Below are 21,634 nucleotides of genomic sequence, written 5' to 3' on the forward strand. Positions count from 1 at the left end.
GATACAAATGACAATTTTTTTTTGGAAAGACAATTTTTCTTATTGAAAAAAAAATCCTCTTATTAAAAAAGGGTTCAAGAAAAATAAGACATTTTTCCTCTCGTTACTTATTTCCACTTTGTGTGTTTATGTATATATACACACACAAACACAAAATTAAAATTTGAGTTTAAAGACCGATTATAAAAGAGTGCATAATATGAATGTTCTGGATTCTTTGTCTACTAAAATCCAGCTTTTTGGATAGATGACAAAATTCTAATGCCATTTCAGTCCATGCTTGGATAAGAACTCCATCAAATAATATTACAATAAGTAAAAAATATGTTTTCATTTTCAAGAACATCAATAAATATAAAAATTATTCACTGATAAGTTGTACACAATATTAAAATTCTGTAGGTTTTCTATCAAAGCTGTTAAAAGAATCAAACACCTCTAGGTAATGGGTAGAGTTTTCCAGCTAAGCTGCCTAGGTAAAATTCAAAATAAAGGGACAGTCATGTCAGTGGATTGATTTACTCAAATGGGTTCAGCTGTTTGCAAGTTTGGTATCACTTGTTTTGGAAAACAGATGACTGTTGAGACTCTGGCATTCATATGCTCAAATGCTGTTATGCTTTCATAACTTCTGATTATCGGAGTCATGAGATAAACCTGGATTTTTTGCATTTTAGAGTCCAGTTGTATGAAAAAACAAAGCACAAGCTGCATGCTGCATTCAGATGGGACCATGCTTACAGGTATAGAGAGACAATCACAATTATGGTAACAGAATTTAAAAATATGCATCTGCTATAATTAAATTTGTACAGCCCTCCTAGTAAGGACACATGTAGAGCTGCTGTATATTGCTATAACTGCCACTTCTACTGATGTAACTGCATTCACACTAATTTACACAGATTAGAACCAAATTTCATCCAAAGCTGAAGTCACGCTGGTTTAATTTTTGCACTTTAGTGAGAAAATGAAACCTCTGAGGGGAATTTTCAGGGTTTTTTTTTTTTTTTTTTTTTGCAGTGACTGGCATCTTAAAGACATCTGGAAACAAGCATTGGGTGATATATTATCACCAAGGAAGTGATTCAAAATTTACTGTGTGTAAAACTAGTGCACAACAGAAACACTGTCCTTTCAGCAAGGAGCCAAACAGAGTACAGGACTCTTGCATGAATTTTCCTACAAAGTCTTTAGCAGCCAGACTAATCCCAGACACACCTCGTGCTGACCTTTACACACATACGCACAAAACTTTCTGGGAGACTTCCTTCCCCCAGTCCCTCCTTACTTCATCTCCCAGCAGGGCTGCCTGCTGGACCTGGTGATCCTGCTTCCGTAGGAAGGGAGAGAGCCTCCACCTACCTTGCTCTCCTTCCTTCCCTCCCCAGTCCCTCACCCTCTCTCTTCCCCTCAGGCTGGCAGGATTCCTCGGGCAGAGCATGCAATCAGTTTGCAGGGAGCAGCCGCAGCTACAGGAAAGATGCAGAAGCACAGCCAGAAGGAGCACCTCTACAAGCTGCTGGTGATCGGGGACCTGGGAGTGGGCAAAACCAGCATCATCAAGCGTTATGTCCACCAGAACTTCTCCCCCCACTACCGGGCCACCATCGGGGTGGACTTTGCTTTGAAGGTGCTGAACTGGGATGCTGAGACTGTGGTACGGCTGCAGCTCTGGGATATTGCGGGTAAGTAAAGAGGAGAACCCTTTGCCCAGTAAATCTATCAAAAAACAATACAAGATATAGACCCCGATTCATTTGTATTGATCTGAAAACTGAAAACTTTAAGGAGTGCTTGACATTTTGGACATTCCCTAAAACCAACAGACTCCCAGACTAGGGAAGTCAGAGCATCAGAGTGGAACCTGTGCTAGCTGATTTTTCTCCCCAGCCCCTGGACATATTCAGGGACTCAGGCACTTCTCCCCAAATGCCCCAGTTGTTTCCCTGCAGCTGGCAATGTTCAGTTTTGCCTCCTTGGACTAACAGATTTGCATGATAGGAGGAAGAATAACAAGAATGTCCTGTTAAATCTTTTTAATTTGGTGGAATAGATGAGGCATTCACTAAGATGATTAAACTTACTTTTATAGTTTAAAAAATAAAGATAATGTATATCTGAGTTAGTTTATCAAAATACCTTCCTTCTTCCACTCTCTTATACCTGCCCTCATTCAGTCCAATGAAAGCAACTTCTTACGTGTTTTGGGAAGAGAAATTTTTCTATTTGGCAATCATTCTGGTTGTTAAAAATATAATTACTCATATTTAAATACCCTTGTTCCAACATCAAGCAAAACAAAAGACGATTTACCCTCTGAAAGAAGAAAAAGAGTAAGGTAGTCCAGATATCCCCACATGCTTACATCCTTAAAACCCACAGAATTTGACATTGTTGCTGTCAGTACTTCAGACATTTTTGGTTTGGATTCAAATTAAACACACAACTTTTTTTGCCACCCCCTATCTGAAAATCAATCATTTTTGTTTCAGTCCATAAAATAAGTTTATCTTGACGGCATATATCCCATGCTGTAAGTAATCATTTTTCATTTAGTGAATGCAGGAATCAAATACAACTGTAACACTAGATTACAGCATAAAGGACAGAATTTTAAACTCAATTAAATTAAGAAGTTACTTTCATTAAATAGGGAATAAAGGTGAACATCATATTAGCTGTTAGACAACTGTACCAGCCTATGGCCTGAGTTGTGAGCCCACTCAGGCTCATTGATCTGGTCTGGAACAGCACTGGGTAAAACTGGTGAAATGAAAAAATTCTTGACATTCTTATCAGTGGAGGGAGTGCTTTTCTGCTGCACTGAGCTGTCTCATGTCTGAGCTCTGAATTTGGCACTGAGGTACTAAAACTTATGCAACAACACTGCTTTATGTAAAACGTATAAACTCTGCTTTTCCACATGCTAATACAGTCTTGTGGTTTTATGGTTTTAAATACATATACATTCAGTTTTCTTTATTAAAAGATAGAATAATGGGGAAAACATTTATTTTACTTTTCACCAGTGGCTGATTGTAACAACAAATACATACACTGTCAGAAAAACATTTCTGCATGAGAAAAAAGCATTTAATAGTAAATTCTGAATGAATCAAGGCCTTAAAGAATGTATTTTGCATGCCTTTTTTCAGAGATTTATTACACTACTAATCATGTGCTGGCAGATCATATGATGTAGCTTTCAGTCAGGCTGCAAAAGCAATTACACCTAGTTGTAGTACTGAATGACTAGCATGCTTTCTGAGTTATCACACATGACAGAGAGAATTACAGCACAGTACTAAATTTCATATGAATTGCCCAATTCAAAGCATCATTGTGAAGGTCAAGACAGTGGTCGGTAATAAAAAGAGCTGCTGTCTTAGCTTTAATGGCTTCTGCTTAAGGAGCTTTAGCTGTTGCTGGCTGTACATAGCAAGTTCTGCAAGCAACATGCTGAATTTAGGTGATCATGGTGCAGGCATAAAAGTTATCACGCATAAGGCATCTGGCTGGTGAGAGAAAAAGAGGTTCAAAAACGAAAGAGAAGTAAAACTGATTGGAAATATGGAGAGAATGGAATTGGTTTCTCCTGGCTGTGGCTGGTCTTGTAACATCATTTGCAAAATACAAATGGGCAATGAGAAGAGGGAGGAAAATAAAATCTCTGGTCTAAGAACATCCTTTCTCTTTTGATGGACTCTCTGTTATCAGGTCAGGTTTATCTTTTGGGGTAAGGAAATAAAATTTCAGTCTGTTACCAAGCTGAAGGATGTTGGCTTAGCATGCAGGACACCTTGAATTGAAGAAAATTCTTCAAATACATAGACAATATTTTATATCAGTAATATTTATATATGTGTAAATATATACATATCAGCTATTATTTTAGCTCTTATATCCTCTTCCCTCTCCATTATACAGGCAGTGAACCCCATACTAAGCATGTGTGTACTCCTTCTTGCTTTTCATGGGTAGTAAATTGTTTAACAACCTAGAAATAATTTTCTTTAAAATATTGTGAGTAAAACTAGTGTCAAGCTTATCTACATTATTAGTAGGGTTTATGTACTTGGTGACTTCATTTGAGGAGTGATATTCCAGCTGTGGTAGGACCAAGCAGTTTGGCCTCCTTTACCCTTACCATACTTAAGAAGAAAAAGTAAATTTGGTTCATCTGGTGCCATCTAATTAAACGTAATTATTATTTTTGGCATTTTTTAAATTTTGTAAACAAAACTATAATACAATGTAACAGCTAAAGGCTGAAATTGCATTTATTTAGATGAGAGAGAAATTCCAAAAAACAAGGTAAACTAAGTATTACAAAAATTAATTCAGGGATAATGTAAGCTCTGCATCACACATTGTTACTTTAAGACAGTGATTTTAACACATACTATATTCCTGAAACTGTGGGAGTTAGGCAGGAATAGTCGGATTAGCCTTAATGCTATATGATGTTATAGTGTTTGTAACAACATGCTGTCATTAAAATCTATGACCTTATGTCTGATTCAGTGAAGTGCCTAAGTTTGAGGTGACTGAATGTTTAGTATTAAATGTGGAAGGAGATATACATTATAAAATTTTCCTTTAATTTCTTCACAACAATTCCAGTTTGTTTCACCTTATGTCACAAATTATTAGTTTTGGTGTTCCTGTTAAAGTGTGCCATCACCTCTACTGCTGTGTCATACAACATTAAATCTTGCTCCTCAATCAATTTCTGTCTTTATCCCTTTATCTTTTCTGCTGCCTTTGTGTGCATATCCTTTAAATTCATTAGCAAATTGTTAGAAGAAAAGCTTTAAAGAAACTCTGAATCATGTTTTGCACAAGGTTACTGTGGATGGGGTTGGCCCTGCAGATGCAGACTGGCACACTGCTTCTGAAGAAAACAGCTGTTGCAGACAGCAGATCTGGGTGTATTTGCTACTCCCTTCTCTACAAGGCTGCTCTCTGTGCTACTGTCTGTGTTTTGTGCCCAAACAGCCCAGAGATTTCTCTGAAGACCAGCTTTAGCCATAGATTTACTGCAGGGAGGAGCTTCGAACATCAGAGAGCAGAGAGCAGCACATCAGAGCCTGCTCCCTGCTCCTTTTCCACAGCCATGTCAGCATCCTCTTCATCACTCCTTCTGCATTTGAGTGGGCTGGGTTATTCACTGCTACTAAAAAGATATTGGTTTGTGTTTAAAAGTCTGGTTCTCATCTCATAAACAGTTGTACCAATGCTGTGGGGAAAGAACAGTTCCATTTCCTTTCCCAGTCACTTTCACCTTCAGAAGCAGTAGTCTTCCCACAGATACAGACAAGTATCTCTGCAGTTGTAAAGTTTTTAGGATTGTTATGCTGCAGGGGGAGTAAGTGGAAATCTGTTCACTAATGCCAGGCACAGCACGTCCTCAGCATTTTAGGCTTTCGGCAGCTGCTAAGCATTGCAGCACATATGCATAAATAAGATAGTCATGGTGATTTCTAGGCTAAGTTACCTTGAAATTACTGTTCTGCAAACATAAATAAGTCTCTAGCTGTGAGGGTTTTATTTCCGTAGCGATTGGTGCTGGAATCTGTGGGCCAGGTCCTGCTGACAGCCCGCTTTTCCTCATTCTGGGGTGGTGAACATCAGCTCAAGGGTTGCTTAAGCTTCAGTCCATAAAGACAATTATTTGAAGTCAAGTGTGAATATTCTGAAAGATATTTTGAAGTGAAAGGTAAAAGATGTTTAAATCTTCTCCACTGTTTCCAGCTTCTCAGTGTTGGCTAAAGGCTGTCTGTAAAGCAAGGTGGCTCCCAAAAGCATTGTCTCTTAGGACAGTGGCAAGAAGTAGAATGCATCATAAAACTCAGCACTGGGCAATTTCAATCAGTTTTTAATTTAATTTTTTTTGCCATTTTAGATGCTGTGGTCAAGATTGTGGAAATTATCTGAGTTTCAGCACTTTATCATTACTTTTTAGAGATGATAGTGGTTAGTGAAAATTGGAGATTACTGTACAAATTTATTTGGGGTAAATTTTTATAAGCTATGAAAGTCCAGCTGATGGTTGCTTTAAATCCATGAACTGATGGCTTTGCCTGCTGCAGAGGTGCCACTGAGATTAGGATAAATGTGCAGGCAGATGCCCTTCAGACAGGGAGTGCTTCCCTTTAGTAGAAATCTTGCTGCTTTATCACCTTGGTCTCACTGAGTTCGCTTCCAAGTAGAGTAAGATTCATCTGAATTAACAATCAGACATTTCTTCTCAATCTCCAGCTACAAAGGGATCCTAATGTTCAGTACTCTCACTTTATTTAGTTAATTTATTAAATCTAATTTAAGGCTGATAATCCCAGCATAAAGCACCATCTCAGTGGGCAAAGGCCATTGGAATTGTGGGGTTTGATGCCAAATGCCAGTGGTCTTGTAAGAAATGCAGTAAAGTACTATGGGCCATGTCAAATATTTCCCAAGCTTCTGACCCTTCCAGTAAAAAGCAAAACCAATCTTCCCCAGTTGGTGTTGCAGTAAAGCAGATTCTAATGTTCAAGGCTGCCTGCGAGATACAATTGAATACCTAATGGTTGATCTATTTTCTAGCCTAATTCCTGCCTAAGACATTGTGTTGCTGAAAACCTAAGGCCAGATTTTGACATCTTTAATATATCAAACAGTGCCTATTATTACAAGCAATTCTGCTAAACAAAAAGGTTTTAGGAACCTCATCTATTAATATAGGATTTTGTCCACGTAAGCGAGAATCTGTGGAAAAAAGCATACATCTGCATCCTTAGACATATTATTTAGTTCTCCAAGCTCAATGCAAATACTAGAGATCGCTTTTTCCACAATTTAAATTAAATAAAAGTCATTATGCAAAGGTCAAAAAACTAAAATTCTGATTTATAAAGCACCTCCTTTTCCATTCAAACTGGCCTAATGCCTTTCTGTCAAGTATATTGATACACTAATTATAACTGATGGAGAAAAAGACCACTTCAAAAACAGTTTAGACAGTTAATCATGCAGCTTCATTCTTTCTCTTTCTTTGAAGTGGTTGGTGATGGAAATTGGTTATCCCCGTCTTTCTGCAAAATGCTGCTTTTACAAACATACTGGTTTTTCTATGCAGTGAAAATCCTGTGTATCTGAAAAAGCAGCTGGAAGCCAGAGGAAGAATCAGTGTCATACAATTTGTCGGAAATTTGTTGGTCACTACAAGGCAGAAGATCACAATTTAGGAGCCTTTTATTCCTTTAGTAACTTCCTTCATGGTGAATTATTTCATGCTGCAAATGAATAATTTAGTTGATGTTCTGTGACACTGTGTCCCACCTATCTCAAGGATCTGTGTCCTAATCAATATGTGTGAGGTCTGAGTTGAAGTGCTCTTATATCACCCACAATGTAAGCATCTCAAGAACATTGTATGAGAAGTATAAAGTATCAGTGAAATACAATATCCATCAGAAATTATTTGAGTATGTTGCTGCTTACCTCACTGCCATGTTTCCAATCAGACCTTGGCTTTTGGTGGAAGGCACCTTCTTGCAGATGAAAAAAGAATTTCTCAACAAGGACATTATTGAATAGCACATGACTTAGCCATTCATCTGATTAGCCCACTGATAGGAATCATAAGACATTTGAATAAAAATATAGACGAAAGAAATTTTGAATATGACCTCTTCTTTCCCAGAAATAATATATTTCTATCTTGCTTTATCAATAGAACACAGTGTTTCTTTAAGATAAAAAAATTTGACATGAATTTGGAGAAGACAGGCTTCTTCTTTGGTTTCTGTATCATGTGAATGACTGTCTCCTTGCTGCCACAGTGCTTAAAACCAAAGTTTAACATCACAAACTGATGGTGTTGACCCCCTAAGTGGGTTCATTGCTATTTACATTAAGTGAAAGTGCATGGTCTAGAAGCCCAGCAATCGGTACTTTTCCCTTCTCAGCCCTCCCTTATATTTGACAGCAAAATTTCCATCAGACAAATTCTCCACAGATAACCTTCCTGGGGTCAGAGATAGACTGCCAATCTTCCTGTCTTCCTAACCTACTCAAAATTGCTCACGTTGAGAAAATAAGGCTAGAAACAAGTTTGCATTCAATGCTTCTATTTCCATAGCACTTTTTCCCAGCTATGGGAGCACGTACAGGAGTTGCCTTGCTTAAAAACTGCTATTGTTGTGAAATGTTTCTTCTTTGGATCACAGCTCTGCTGCGGACATTAGTATAAAATCTATTTTTTATTTTCAAGAAAAGTTCTGCGTAATTTATTTTTCAGAGTTCTCATGAAAACAGCTGATATATTAACAAACCCACAGCTGATCAACATGTCTTATCCTGATGTCATGTGTTAATTTGTTCATACTTTTAGTCATATAAAATGATAGATATTTACAAATGTCCCTGTTTGAATATACTAATGTACTGTTAACTCCTAAAAAATCCTGTCCTTTCCCAGAAAACACTTTGAATTTCAGCAAATAAAACCATGATGCTTCTGAACAGATCAAGTATGAAACTCTCCTCGCAGATCTTTTCACTGGAGCAATGCAGCTCTTCATATTGCTATTGCTGTGCTATTTCTTAGAGAACTTTCCATGTTTGTAAGGCTTTAAGTTCACCTTCCTCACCTCTGTGCTTTAAAAATAAAAATAAACTTGTAATTACTCTGATTGCTGGTATGGCTCTAGAACTATATTATGGTACTGCTGGTTATTATCATTTGCATGAGAATATGCAGGATCCTCTTTCATGCATGAGGAGTTCAGTTGTGGTAGATGTTTTAGACAAAATACCATAGTACCAAGGAGTTTCCAGTCTGGTACCTATATTTTTTTATGACTTTTTGAAAGTCCTGTAATGTACCCAAAGACTCTTGGTACTGTCCACAAACTGAGAAATCTGCAGCCTAATAAGATCATACACTTATTATTCACTTACTGCACTTATTATCCACTTACAATGAACTTCATTAAATTTCCTTGGGTGTTGGCTTGAAAATTCCTTTTTCATGCAATACTCTCCTGCATTTTCATACAAATTATTCTAGCATGGTACTTATTTAGGCAAAGAGTAGTTTCCCAGAGATTCATAAAATGAAGTCCTGCCTTCAGGAATGTTATCTTAGAAAACCTGCTGTGTGAAATACTGACCTAAACTGGAAGCACTGATTTTTACAAGGTAATGCTTTTTTCCCCTCCTACTTTCTTCATTACAGGACAGGAAAGATTTGGAAACATGACCAGGGTGTATTACAGAGAGGCTATGGGGGCGTTTATTGTCTTTGATGTTACAAGACCTGCAACGTTTGAAGCAGTGACAAAATGGAAAGAGGATTTGGACTCTAAGTTGGTTCTTCCAAATGGCAAACCTGTGCCAGCAGTCCTATTAGCAAACAAATGTGACCAGGGAATAGATGTTCTTATGAACAACGGCATCAAGATGGATCAGTTCTGCAAAGAGAACGGGTTCGTGGGCTGGTTTGAAACATCAGCCAAGGTAATGTTTCCATTTTTTTTCAAACATTTCTAAGGACAGAGAAATCAGCTCCTAAAATAGATAATTTGGTCTAAATGTGCACCTTGAAAAGCTCCTCTCTTGGTGGTATTGATTTAAGGTAGGTTTTTAAATATATATAGTATACATTTCTATTTCTTTTAGGTCTTTTATTGCAGCATTCTGAAATACAGCTGCTGGGATATGATAGGCCAGCAGTAAAGTATGTACCCGGTCAACAGGTTACTGTACAATAGCCTGGGGAGGAGGATGACCTTAGACAAGACATAAAAGCTACCTCTTGTGAATGATATGAGGATGTTTTTCATCATTCTTAACATTGAATATTATCGCTAAATATTTATATAACCACTTTTCCCAAGAAATGCTGATTTGAGACAATAGCTTCATTGCCTTAGATTCCAGAAATAAAGTCAGTCTATTGTAGTGATTGTAAAACGTTCACTGTTATAAGCTCTCATTCTCAATGGCCTTTTCAAAAAAATCACCTATCTGGGGAGGAAGGAAATATCAGTGGTCAAAGTGCTGAATGAGCTGCTCTGAAGTTCAATTCTTTGCCTTGGTACAGATTTCCTAAGTGCATGGAATAGTGAGATAAAAATCAGAAAGGGCACCCAGACTTTCAAATTACAAAAGCTGAAAGTACATTGGTACTGTAGATCAATTCGAGATGTCTTGGATAATTTCAGTTCATGCAGGATTTGGAGAGCTGGCATGTGAAATATTGATTGAACACAACAATTCAGTGGATACTGTGTTGTTTGTATCCTCCTATTAGGAAAGCTCGTGTCATCATTGACAACTCTGGGGAACTTTTGGATGTTTGAAATGTAAGCAGTTTGGTTCTGGTTTAACTTAGATTTCTAGTAGTCTGGAAGCCAAAATGCTACATTTGATTGTTTAATACCTTTTAAACACTTTATGTAAGGTACATAAGAAATTTTAGGGTGTATATTTGTGTTTTACTTTTCTGGTCTTGACACCTTCTTTAAGCATTAATATTTAAAAAATGTTCCACTAGTAATCAGCAGAAGTAACAGCAGAGGAATAGCAGCATATCCCGGACTGCCTTAAACATTGCATGAACTCTGGGCTGAGATTGCAGCTTTTCAGTACTTAAGGGGGCTTATAACAAAGATGGGGACAAATCTGCCATGAGAGCCTGTTGTCCTAGGGGTAGTGGTTTTAAGGGGTAGTGGTTTTAAACTAAAAGAAGGTAGATTTACACTAGACATAAGAAATATTTTTTTTGACAAGGATGGTGAAACACTGGAACAAGTCGCCCAGACATGGTGGATGCTTCATCCCTGGAAACATTCAAGGCTAAATTGGATTTGGTTCTGATCAACCCAGTCTAGCTGAGGATGTCCCTGCCCTGGCAGGCAGGTTAGACAAGATGACTTGAAGACCTAAATCATTCTATGATTCTATGTCTTTGTAATTAATGTCTTTGCTTCTCTACTGAATGGGTCTCAAATCCAGCCACTGTTTTTTAAGATGCCATTTATAGGGAGAAATGATGGTCTAGGTAAGTGTGTAAACTATCTTGTTCCGCAACAGGGTACTTCCTATCCCTTCATGTGCAGCACCTGGTTTGTATTTAGGTCTGTGGTTCATCTGCTGATTTATGTTGGGTGAGGCCAAGAGAATCCAAGGTTCCTCTTTATGATAAACTACATTTTACTATAAGAATGGAATCTGTACCATGAAGTCCACATATTAGCAGCAAGCAAGCACATGTCCACAGCTCAAAAAGGACAACCACATTTATTGTGCTAAGGGCCATTGCAAGTCATGAGAGAAAATGAATATACAAATGATTTCAAAGATCACAGAGAGGTTTTATGATGATGATGAAGCCAGTCTGGGGCAGAACTACAGAAGTATAAAAGATGTATAGAGAACATAATTTTTTTTTAATGTTATAACAGAGGAAATTTTTCCAAGTTTCTCTAAGCTGCATAGAATTAAGAATTCCTGTTATTTTAGACATGGTAAATATCTAGATTCTTCTTAGGCTCTTTAACTCCAAAACTCAAGCAGTCCCCAGATTGACAATGCAATCATGTAGGAACAGAAAAAAAAATCCAGATATGACAAGACTTGCTTTCAAAAGCCACTCTGAAGGGAATGATGAGAGTTGAGGGCACACAGCTGTTATCACACTATTCTCTGCTGCTATACACCAGAGGCTAGGACCTGTTGTTCTGCAACCCATACACCTGATTTCCACCCAGAATTGGAGGTATCTGACTTTAAAATTATGCAGAGAGTCATTCCAGTAAAGATGGTAGAATCAAAATATTTAAACTAAATTAGATCAAAATAATTTCCCCACTTGATCTAAGTTCTAAATGAAACCTTACATTTCCTTTTCTAAACAAAAGTTAATATTACTACTATTTTAGAATTCTGCATATTGTAGATACCTGGTATTCTTTCAGCCTAGGGCATCATAAGTAATTGAACTTGGGTCCAAAAAAAAAAAAAAATAACTAACTCAGTTTGCTACAGAGAATAGAAACTCTTCTGAAGCAGAATAGCATGGACAAAGGAGTCATCATATTGCAGCTATCAATTCTAGCAGTTCAGATAAGTAATAACTCTCTTTTTGTGGTATTTTGGAATAATTAGATCTCCAGAGGTTTTCTGGAGATGTGCTTAGAAATGTTAAAGCCTTGAAAGCAAACTGAATATGATTTATGCATTTTGGAAAAACAAAGGTAATTACTTATAGAAAGAACATATTTTTGTTCTGGTTGCCTTGCAGAAAGTAGCTTGCTATATATGTACCTACCGTATTTCAAGCTGTCAAAAGTTTTAAGCTTTTGTCTGTAGTGTGGAAGATTACATTAAAAAAAAATCACTGTATTATTGCCTGGTGCTATTTTTGTAAGTTAACGGCTCCAATATAAAATATTGGAGCCACCTAATGCAGTCTTATGTATTAGTTTTGATTTTTACATTAATCTGAAGGAAATTACCCTCTTTCAGTCTTCTCCCTACAAAGACAGAAGGTTTTCCTTGTGAGAAGGGCCTTATTGGGCAACACCACCTCACAGTACAGTCACAAGTTACACTGTTGCCATATATCCGGTGGTGAGCCTGGTCTCTTTTATATCTGCATATTTACTTCACCCATATTGATTGCAGTCTAAGAGGCACATCCCCAGACAGTCACCAAATAACCCTTAATAGTAAATTCTCTAATAAATTTCATGACCACAAACATTGCAAAAGATTCATTCTTTTAAAGGAAGGAAATTTCTTCTTCCTGTCACACATTTAATTATCCACAACATGGCCAGAGCAGCTGAGAGCTCCACTCACATTTCCAAGCCTTTAAACTGTTTTCACCACCATGCCTAGTTCAAAGAGATGAGCTTTTGACTTGGATTAGAAAAGGAGCAATTTCAAACTTATTATCACTTCATAATGAAAATGGAACTTGTGCAGCAAAATAGACAAGTCAGGCAAAACTGAGTGTGCTTGAAAGTACCTAATTCAGAAATAACTTGAAATACCTTACAACTGACCATTGTTGTGCTGTTATTATGCCTGAGTTCCTCTTCTCCCTGCTGTAATTCTGCTGTCAGCAATAGACTATAAGATGAAAAGACATTCATGTTTTGTCCAAATTACCCAGAAAGGCTGGTAGCTGTGCTTTTCAGATCCTTACAAAACTAGGTTAAGTACACAGCTCCTTGTCTCCTGAACATCATGACCTAGAGACTGATGAGCAGTCTGAGTCTCTGAGCTATTTGGATACATCCTATTTGGACCAGGACAGTGTTATGCTTCTGCCTCCAAGAAATGTGGATAATAAGATGTCCTTTATTCAGTTTTTGTTTGACAGGCAGTCCATGGTATGTCACCATAGATTCAGAAGGAGTTGTGTTGGAAGAGACCTCAAAAATAATCTAGTTCCAACCCTCTACAGGATCCAAATTCTGGACGAGCAATCAAAAGTCCTCTTTGCCATTGCTATGTTACCTTCAGAAAGTCAATCTCTCCTCTGTTCCAGCCTTTCTTTCAAAAATCAAGGACATTAATTCTTCCTATTTTACCAGGGAATTCTGTGAATAATCCGAGCTCTACTAGCTTTGTTTAAATCACAGATTCTTCAGTTCTTTTGACTGGACAATTATTATGAAAGATGAAAAAAGCAAGCTATGCAGTAGATTTGCAGAGGAACTGGATAAGCAGTTCTGATTTCCATAAAGAAAAACAAGGCTTGGGCATGTATTTGAATTAGGCTGACACTCTAAACTAATCTGCTGATCTGGTAACTTAAATCCAAGCAATCTATTTGAGACTGCCAGACACAGTTAGGGGTGTGTGGCTCCATAGATTGTCTTTTTAATTCACTCAAAAAACATCTAACCAATATCATAGTACAGTCTTAAAAAAATATTTCAGATTCTGCCATAAAGCCAGAAAAAAGCTGACACTTAAGGCAGGAAATTTCATTTCAGATGTACAATCACTCTGCACAGAATCCTCTGCAGAGTTTGTTTCCTGTAATTAAAAGGAGTCAATTCAGATTATCCTATGGGTATTAGATCTGTCCTGTAGCTCTCTGGATCACTTTAATGAAATGCATTGTTTAGTGCTGTCCCAAATCTGGAAATCCAGAGAAATACAAAATTGTTGAAATCACAAAGTCATTAAGTGAAATAATTTTGTTGCAGGATATTCAACCAGCTGTAAGAATTGAATCACAGAAATGATCTTGTTCTCAGAGTTGCAGTCACTGCAGTTCACATCCATGAATTTCATGTTCATGCATCCAGATGGTTTTTAACTTGTATGGCTGCATTTTCCTAGAAACACCACTGCAGGAGTACAGCACATCATCTTAATAAGGCTCTGTTCCCAGCAATTTCCAGGGAGTTCTGCTAAGGGAGCCTGTGGAGCCATTCCCTCAGAGTGCTAGCTCAAGGAGAGTGCAGGTTAAAGCATCTTTCAGGTAATTTCCTTGCTCCTGGATTTTAGTGCAGTATGGAAATAAAATGTGGAAGCTATGAGCTTCTCACTAGGCTCCCATCTAATACCTGAATATTTCACAATTTGTAAATGTTTGCTTATGGGAAGTCAATTTCTTTCAACAGCAGTAGTAGTCTAAGGTCATGTCTCTAGGCAGCGCTGATTTAGAGCTCCCCAAGCGCTCTGTGCCTGCATACGCACTGTTCTTCACCCTGCTTTACAAGGTAAGACTCAGAAGCTTCAAATTCAGTAAGAGGAAAAAACTGTCAATGTAAAAAGGAAAAGCATTCTATCAGAAAACAACCAGATAGTCAAATCTAAAATACGTGCATGGTAAAGAAACAAGAAAATTGTTTCATCTGAAAGTGACACAGGCCCTTAAAACTTGTCAGGTCCTTTATTCTTCTACAAAGAGCTAAGAGCCAGTCTAATCTGTGGAAACTTGTTTCACATATTAAAATTGAATGCCCTAAATGTTAATGTTCTGCATCTGCAGTAGAGGTGGCAGATGAGGGGGAAGGTAATCCAGAATCAAAAACAATTGCTGAGCTTGTGTACTTCTTTGAGTCACATTCAATAATGTATTTATTTTCCCTTTAGTTGATTGTTGCTTACAAGACATTATTTCCAATAGCAATCGGTTCAAGGGTTTTAAATAATGCAGCTCTCTTTCCTTGCCCTCAGTTGCTAGCCTTTCCATAAAAGTGCCCTTTGAAAGGATATATTTTAATAAGATTTATCTACAAAGCAAACACTAATTTCATTTATGTCCTCCAGTGTTCCTTTTTGGAATTCAGAGATTAGTCAGAGTTATTTTCTTTGCCTTGTTTTGTTTGGTAATAGAATAAAGAGTAGCATGTTCTGATTTTCACTTTTCCATTCCTTCTTGAAGCCAGGAGAAAGACCGGCACAAGTAGTCAGGCATTGTCACAGAAGCAGGGTTCAGGTCCTTGCTCTGGCAGATTTTGGCAGGTTGATGCAGGATAAATAACTTAGGGATGGATTCACAACTCAGCTTTTGCACTGACTGGGATAGTGTATCAAATGCTGGGGCTTCCTGAGCCACACAGAAATGGGTTAGACACCTCAGGGGACAGGGCAAGGCAAGATGCTTGGGAAAGGCTTTTATAAAGACTGGCATGCTGAATCAGGAATACAAGACTGATAAAGACACCATAATGTGGGTAAGATCCTTTTTGGCCTTGCAGTAAAAGCTGTCTCTAGGGAAAGAGCTTTTCTTGAGAAAGTGTTGCATTCTTACCTTATCATGTGAAGACTTCATCCTATGCTATTTCCTGCTTTCCAACTAGCCGCCACATGCTGGACTAGAATTCATGTGGCTCTGCATTTTGTCCTTTTGACAAATGGCCATAGCAGCACTTCCCTATCATAGAAAGCTGCTGTCCAGAAAAACACATCAAAGATGCAGTACTGAGTAATACCAGCCTTAAAAGCAATATAGGGAGACAAAGTGTCTCCTGTGTTTGGAGAACTGTGGTTCTCCAAAGTAAAGGTAAAAGTGGCCTCAGAGGAGGCTGGATAACAAGCACTACAGGTGCAAGAGAGGAGAGGAGAGGAGAGGAGAGGAGAGGAGAGGAGAGGAGAGGAGAGGAGAGGAGAGGAGAGGAGAGGAGAGGAGAGGAGAGGAGAGGAGAGGAGAGGAGAGGAGAGGAGAGGAGAGGAGAGGAGAGGAGAGGAGAGGAGAGGAGAGGAGAGGAGAGGAGAGGAGAGGAGAGGAGAGGAGAGGAGAGGAGAGGAGAGGAGAGGAGAGGAGAGGAGAGGAGAGGAGAGGAGAGGAGAGGAGAGGAGAGGAGAGGAGAGGAGAGAAAAAATTAACTTCAGCAATCATCACAATTCCTGTGGTGTTCTTTTGTAGGGCAAAGCCATATGGGAGGTAACAGTTATGGCATTTCAACATAGAGACCCACTGAAAGATATTTTTTTCACACCACTGTCTCACCTATATTTCTTGCTTTTTTGAAACAATTCATTTTATTTTCAGGTATAATTGACACAGTTTCCATGTCTCAATACCATTAGTAGGGTGTCTGTGATTATTCCTCTCTGTCCAATCTTACGCTCTGATTGTTGGCTTCTTTGTGTTTGAGTGGATTTTCATTTTCTCTTTTTTCTTTTTCCTCCCCTTGATTGCCTCTCAACACTTCATGGCCTAAAATCACCAGGCCTCTGGATGTCTGTGTTTGGATAGCAGATCACCTTCTACTGTCTGTAGCTGTTTCACTTCCTAGCTGAATACAGATTTTTCTTTTGCAAAACACACTATAGGAGGAGAGGTGGAGAAATCAATATTTCATTAGTCAGACCAGAATACAGCAATGTCTGATCTGCAGGTCTAAGACACCACAGGATTAAGGTTGTAACAAAAGGCAGTAGTAGCATCTGAAAGGAAGTGGTCAAGGCAGGGATCTGGGACAGCAGGAGTTGCTTTGTTGGCATGACCACAGGCTCCTTGCAGCAGGTGACTTAACATATCGCTTCTCATCCATACTGTGTGCCAGTTGTCATCTGAACCATGGAAGCGGGTTTGAGCTAGACACAAACTCAAAACTGGCTGTGCTATCTGCTAGGGTCACCCTTCCTCTTCCTCCCCTTGTACCCCAGCTAAAATTGTCATCCACACAGCTTGAAGAGTTCATATAAATGTTAAAGATGAAAAACTACCTCTCTAGACTCAGGACAGGACTTTTTATTCCCTCCCTCCCTCTCTCCCTCCCTCCCTCCCTCCATTTTTTTTTTTTTTCTTGTTTGAGTACTGGCTGGAGCATTTTTTTTTTCTTCTGCATTTTTAGGCTCATGTCTGGCACATGGATTTCCATCTGTCACCTGCAGGGATAAAGGATGTCCACGTATTCCCATTTTATGTTATTGTGGGCTTGGTTCCTTTCCCCTTTCCCAATGCAGTAAAATGGTAGCCTCAGACAAAGATGGCTGCTGTTAATACATTTGAACATTAATCAGTTTGGGCAGAATCCTAGATAACACCTTACTGAGTAAACACATTCTGCCATTTCAACACAGAAGCAGCACATGGGCAAATGAAATGTTCACAAGTCCATCAGTAAAGACAAACGCAATGTAAAAGATTTTACATTTCTGTTTTTGTACATTTAACAATCCTGTTTTGGCTTCAGCTTTCTGAGCAGTGCTGAGAGATAGTTTTCATTTTCTGGGTTTTTTTTCATAAAATTTCACAGTGCTCTGAAAAGGGTTTTCAGTGTATGCTTGAGGAATTTTCTAGTCTTTTCTGAGAGAGCCATGTGATACAGCAGAATTTTAACATCTCAGTAAAGAGACGATTCCCAGCCCCCTATTACTTTCTAGCAGTTATTATGTACATTAATATGTACTTCTCTAAAGTATTGGGGGTTTACAACTTCCTGTTATTCTTTACATTCAAAATATTTAAGTTAATGTATGTCATTGGAGAAAACTGTGAAAATTTTGCACTAATTAACATTTTTAGTTAGATCCACAGATTTCAGCCCTTTACTGTGGTGCAAAGGGATGGACAATGGAATTTGTGGAGTTTTGACATTGATTTCAAGGGGATTGGACAAAGTCGGTCTCACTGAATCCATTCATTTAGCTTTTGATTTTCCTATAAATGTGTCTTCTCTGCTGAAACACACACATTTCTTTTATAGCTAGTTTATGGCCTCAGTACAGCAGGCTCCAGATTGCCATCCAAAGGGACCTGCACATGCTCAAGAACTGGGACTAGATGGCATTTAAATGTCCCTTCCAATCAAAATTATTCTATGACTCAATGATTCAACTTGAAAACCTGGGTAATCGTAGGCTGCAAATAAAACATTATCTTTAATGAGCAAAAGAAGTGTGTGCATATACACAAATGTATGCCTGTCTATTGGTATGCATTTCCATATGCGGTGTGTGATACGATTTCCTAGAAGATTGAAGCTACAGTGAAGTTTCTATCTCCTGCCTTGTAAAATAAGTAATCAATGCCAATAGTTACACTAGAAGAGTGCCTTTTATGCCAGAAAGCCTGAATTTTCATTCCAAACATATTGGTGACTGTTGTTTACAAAAAAAAAAAAAAAATTTACTCAGTTCTACAGCTTATTTTCTATGCTGCATTGAACTGTGCCTCACTGATCAAGTTGTTTCAGCTTTACTTATTCTACAAACAGGGTAAGGGCTGCTGTAAGTAAAATGTGCAGTTGATGATCAGGCACATGTAGGAAAAGATGTGCTTTGGCTTTCATTTTAAACCCCTAGAGTAAGGATTTCTGTCCTACAAATGAAACCAGTGGTGATATATTTCTTCTGAATCAGTGCTTTGGAGATGCAGTGCATTGCAGTCAGCCTCAACAAGAAATAAGGGAGGACTCCAAATTATACAGAACCTTTTTACTGTTTTGTGAGTAATTTGCGATGGTATAATTTATTCAATGAAACTGGTCTATCACAGATTTCACTGTGAGCATTGCATACAGAAATCTTCTTGAAATTGTGGGAAAGTCTTTAAAAAATAAGTGCTATGCATGGCTGTAATTACTGGTAGGTAATTAACTGTTTGGAATTGGGTAACCATTATTCGAGCAGTGAGATATGGTCTTTGGAGCTTTACTTCAGGCATTGGTTTTCAACTCCTCTGGCATTTGTTTTTTTAGTTTGTTGAAACAATCAAATCACCAAGAGATTGAGGTGATTTAAAATCAGCTCTGTATACATTTTAAAAGATATATGAATCATAATATATATAAAACTTAACCAACTTCAAAACTCCAGTTTTAATTGGAAATTTAACACAGTCAATTTTTGAAAACTATTTATTACGGTAAGTAAACTTTTGATGTTGCTGAGAGAAAAATTTAATTATGCACAGGAAATATGCAACATATCTTTGTTATTATTGACTAATCAACCTCTCTTTTTCTTTCTTTTGCAGGAAAATATAAACATCAATGAAGCTTCCAGATGCTTGGTGAAACACATAATTGCTAGTGAGAGTGATGCAGTTCAGTCAGTTGAACCAGATATTATAAAACCACACTTGAATTCCTCCAAGGTTGTCAGTTGTTCAGCTTGCTTTAAATCCTAAGAGACTTCCAGACTATTACAAGAGCTGAACAATTATGATTCACAATTTATACTTTATTCAACGAAACAAACCTGCCCACATTGTCCCTAAGCAGATTGTAATTTTCTCAAAAATATATTTAAATTTTCCTTTTTTTTTTTTCAGCTAAAATTTATTATGAGGTGTTCCTTGACAGCAGCTATTCAAAACTCTCTATGGCTATTGGTCAAGTAAGACTCACGGTGATGGCTGTGTTTTCCTATTTGGGTGGCACCAGTGATATCAAAACCCATTTCTTTGCCATGTGGTTTCTGAAAATTTGTATTTGTGATGGGACTGCAGCAGCACCTTACTTGTCTATTGATTTCCAGACTGTTTTCTCAATACCTTGACCAGGCAAATGTCATCATTGCACTCTTTGTCACCCCTCAAACTTGAATGATCTTGTTTCACGTGAGGAAGATTATGATGAAAATGAAAATTGAGCTGTTCAGAAAGAGACACCAAGAATGTTCACAGTTAAATATTCCAATTGCAAGTTCAGTCTCCTGGATGTAGTGACAGGACGGAGCATGCAGGAACATTTCACAACCTTCAGTTCTCCAGAAGATCTGAGCTTTCAAGACTGATGAGCTTCCAAGACTTGGCTCCCTCTTTCTCAGGAGTTGCATTCTCATAGTTGATAGCATTATCTTAGATGAAGCAAAATGGAACAAGTCAAGGGTAAGGGGTGACCAAACAGGCAGTCAGGGATACAGTCTCCTGGGTAAGCAGATCAGGGTTTTTAGAAAGGGTTATCAATTCTGTAAAGCCAGCATTTCCTCTGGAAAGCCCACATTGATTTTTTTCCGGCCTCTCTCATGCCACAGATATCCCCATGTGTTTAAACTGTGTGTATTCTATAAGTCCTAACATGCATCCCTTCATTATGTTTATTCTCATGGGAAAATTCACTATCTACACTCTAAGATGCCAGCAGAACTTTTCAGGAATCCATCTGTGTTGAGTAGAAGTGTATTTGCTTTCCGAAAACATTCTTCTAAAATGTATATGAATCATCACAGGAAGCAAGCAAAATGAAACAGTCTTAAGAGTCACTTCTGGAAGATATGAAGAATTTATTGAGCCATACTCTGGAAATGAAATTGTTGATTTTCAGCATCTCACAAAAAATGCAGGTTGGTGGAGTCATTCAGAGAAGTGTGTCAAGACAAGAAGTCTTGACATCTGGCTGCAAGCCCCTTCAAGACAAACTTTTCCTCTATGCTGCCATAGACAAATCATTTGCATTTTCTGTTCTTACTCAGGCTTTTCCTTCCTAAGCTGTGAACTCTCAGTTGCAGGAGCTGTCTTCAGAGATGAGTTCCTCTTCTTAGAGAGATGTAACAGCATGGAAGGGAGGAAGCAAAATCACACGCTGCCTTATGTTTGCAGATGTCACTTCAATACTTTACTGAACACTTAGCTGGAAATGCAGGAGTGCAATTCTCAGTCTAGTGAATACCTGCTGCATAGGAAAAATGAAAAAAAAGAGAAAAAATTCCTCAAGCTGACATTATACTGTGGGACCTATGAGGTTCATGTGCCTGTAAAATTCATCCTATTTGGCAATGTAAGGTGTATGTTTGGACTTAAAGTTCTTTTCCAGCCTAAATGATTCTATGATTTTGTGCCTCTGCAACTAAAAGCTCTGTTACTATACAGGCTCTGCAGACAAGAGCTATGTTTCACTCCCTGGAGAACCAGGAACAGAGACATAGCTCTTTATGTGCTCTTCCTAAAGCCTTCCATTTTTCTCACAGAATTTTGGAATAAGAAAGCAAGGTCTCTAATTTTAAAAATAAAAATTCGCATCCAGAATTAATCTGCACAGACATAGATGTATGGATACATATATATAATGAGTTGGCTTTTTTGAGAGTAATTCTCAAGTTGTCTTGAATGCTGTGTCATCCTTTAATACCTGTGTTAAACATTCTTTAACTCCTGCTGTGATCTGTGTCAAATACCTTAAGCTTCCTGCCTCAGTTTCCTCATCTGTAAAACAGGGATCTATGT

At 38.0% G+C, this 21,634-nt stretch overlaps 1 protein-coding gene across 1 annotated transcript; it reads left to right on the forward strand.

Moving 5' to 3' along the window:
* Window positions 1–1,343: 1,343 nt before the first annotated feature.
* On the forward strand, window positions 1,344–19,732 carry RAB38 (RAB38, member RAS oncogene family). The gene is made up of 3 exons (XM_068181562.1): window positions 1,344–1,688; window positions 9,224–9,504; window positions 19,445–19,732. Exons 1-3 carry the CDS (start codon window positions 1,484–1,486, stop codon window positions 19,595–19,597), a joined length of 639 nt encoding a protein of 212 aa, XP_068037663.1. The 5' UTR covers window positions 1,344–1,483; the 3' UTR covers window positions 19,598–19,732.
* Window positions 19,733–21,634: the final 1,902 nt, after the last annotated feature.

This window comes from Anomalospiza imberbis, chromosome 2 (assembly GCF_031753505.1).
Source record: "Anomalospiza imberbis isolate Cuckoo-Finch-1a 21T00152 chromosome 2, ASM3175350v1, whole genome shotgun sequence".
Lineage (NCBI taxonomy): Eukaryota > Metazoa > Chordata > Aves > Passeriformes > Viduidae > Anomalospiza > Anomalospiza imberbis.

Coding starts and splice junctions, on each gene's coding strand:
- RAB38 (XM_068181562.1), top strand. CDS start 1,484: ATGCAGAAGCACAGCCAGAAGGAGCACCTCTACAAGCTGCTGGTGATC. Junction 1,689..9,223: donor GCAGCTCTGGGATATTGCGG/GTAAGTAAAGAG, acceptor TCTTCATTACAG/GACAGGAAAGATTTGGAAAC. Junction 9,505..19,444: donor GGTTTGAAACATCAGCCAAG/GTAATGTTTCCA, acceptor TTTCTTTTGCAG/GAAAATATAAACATCAATGA.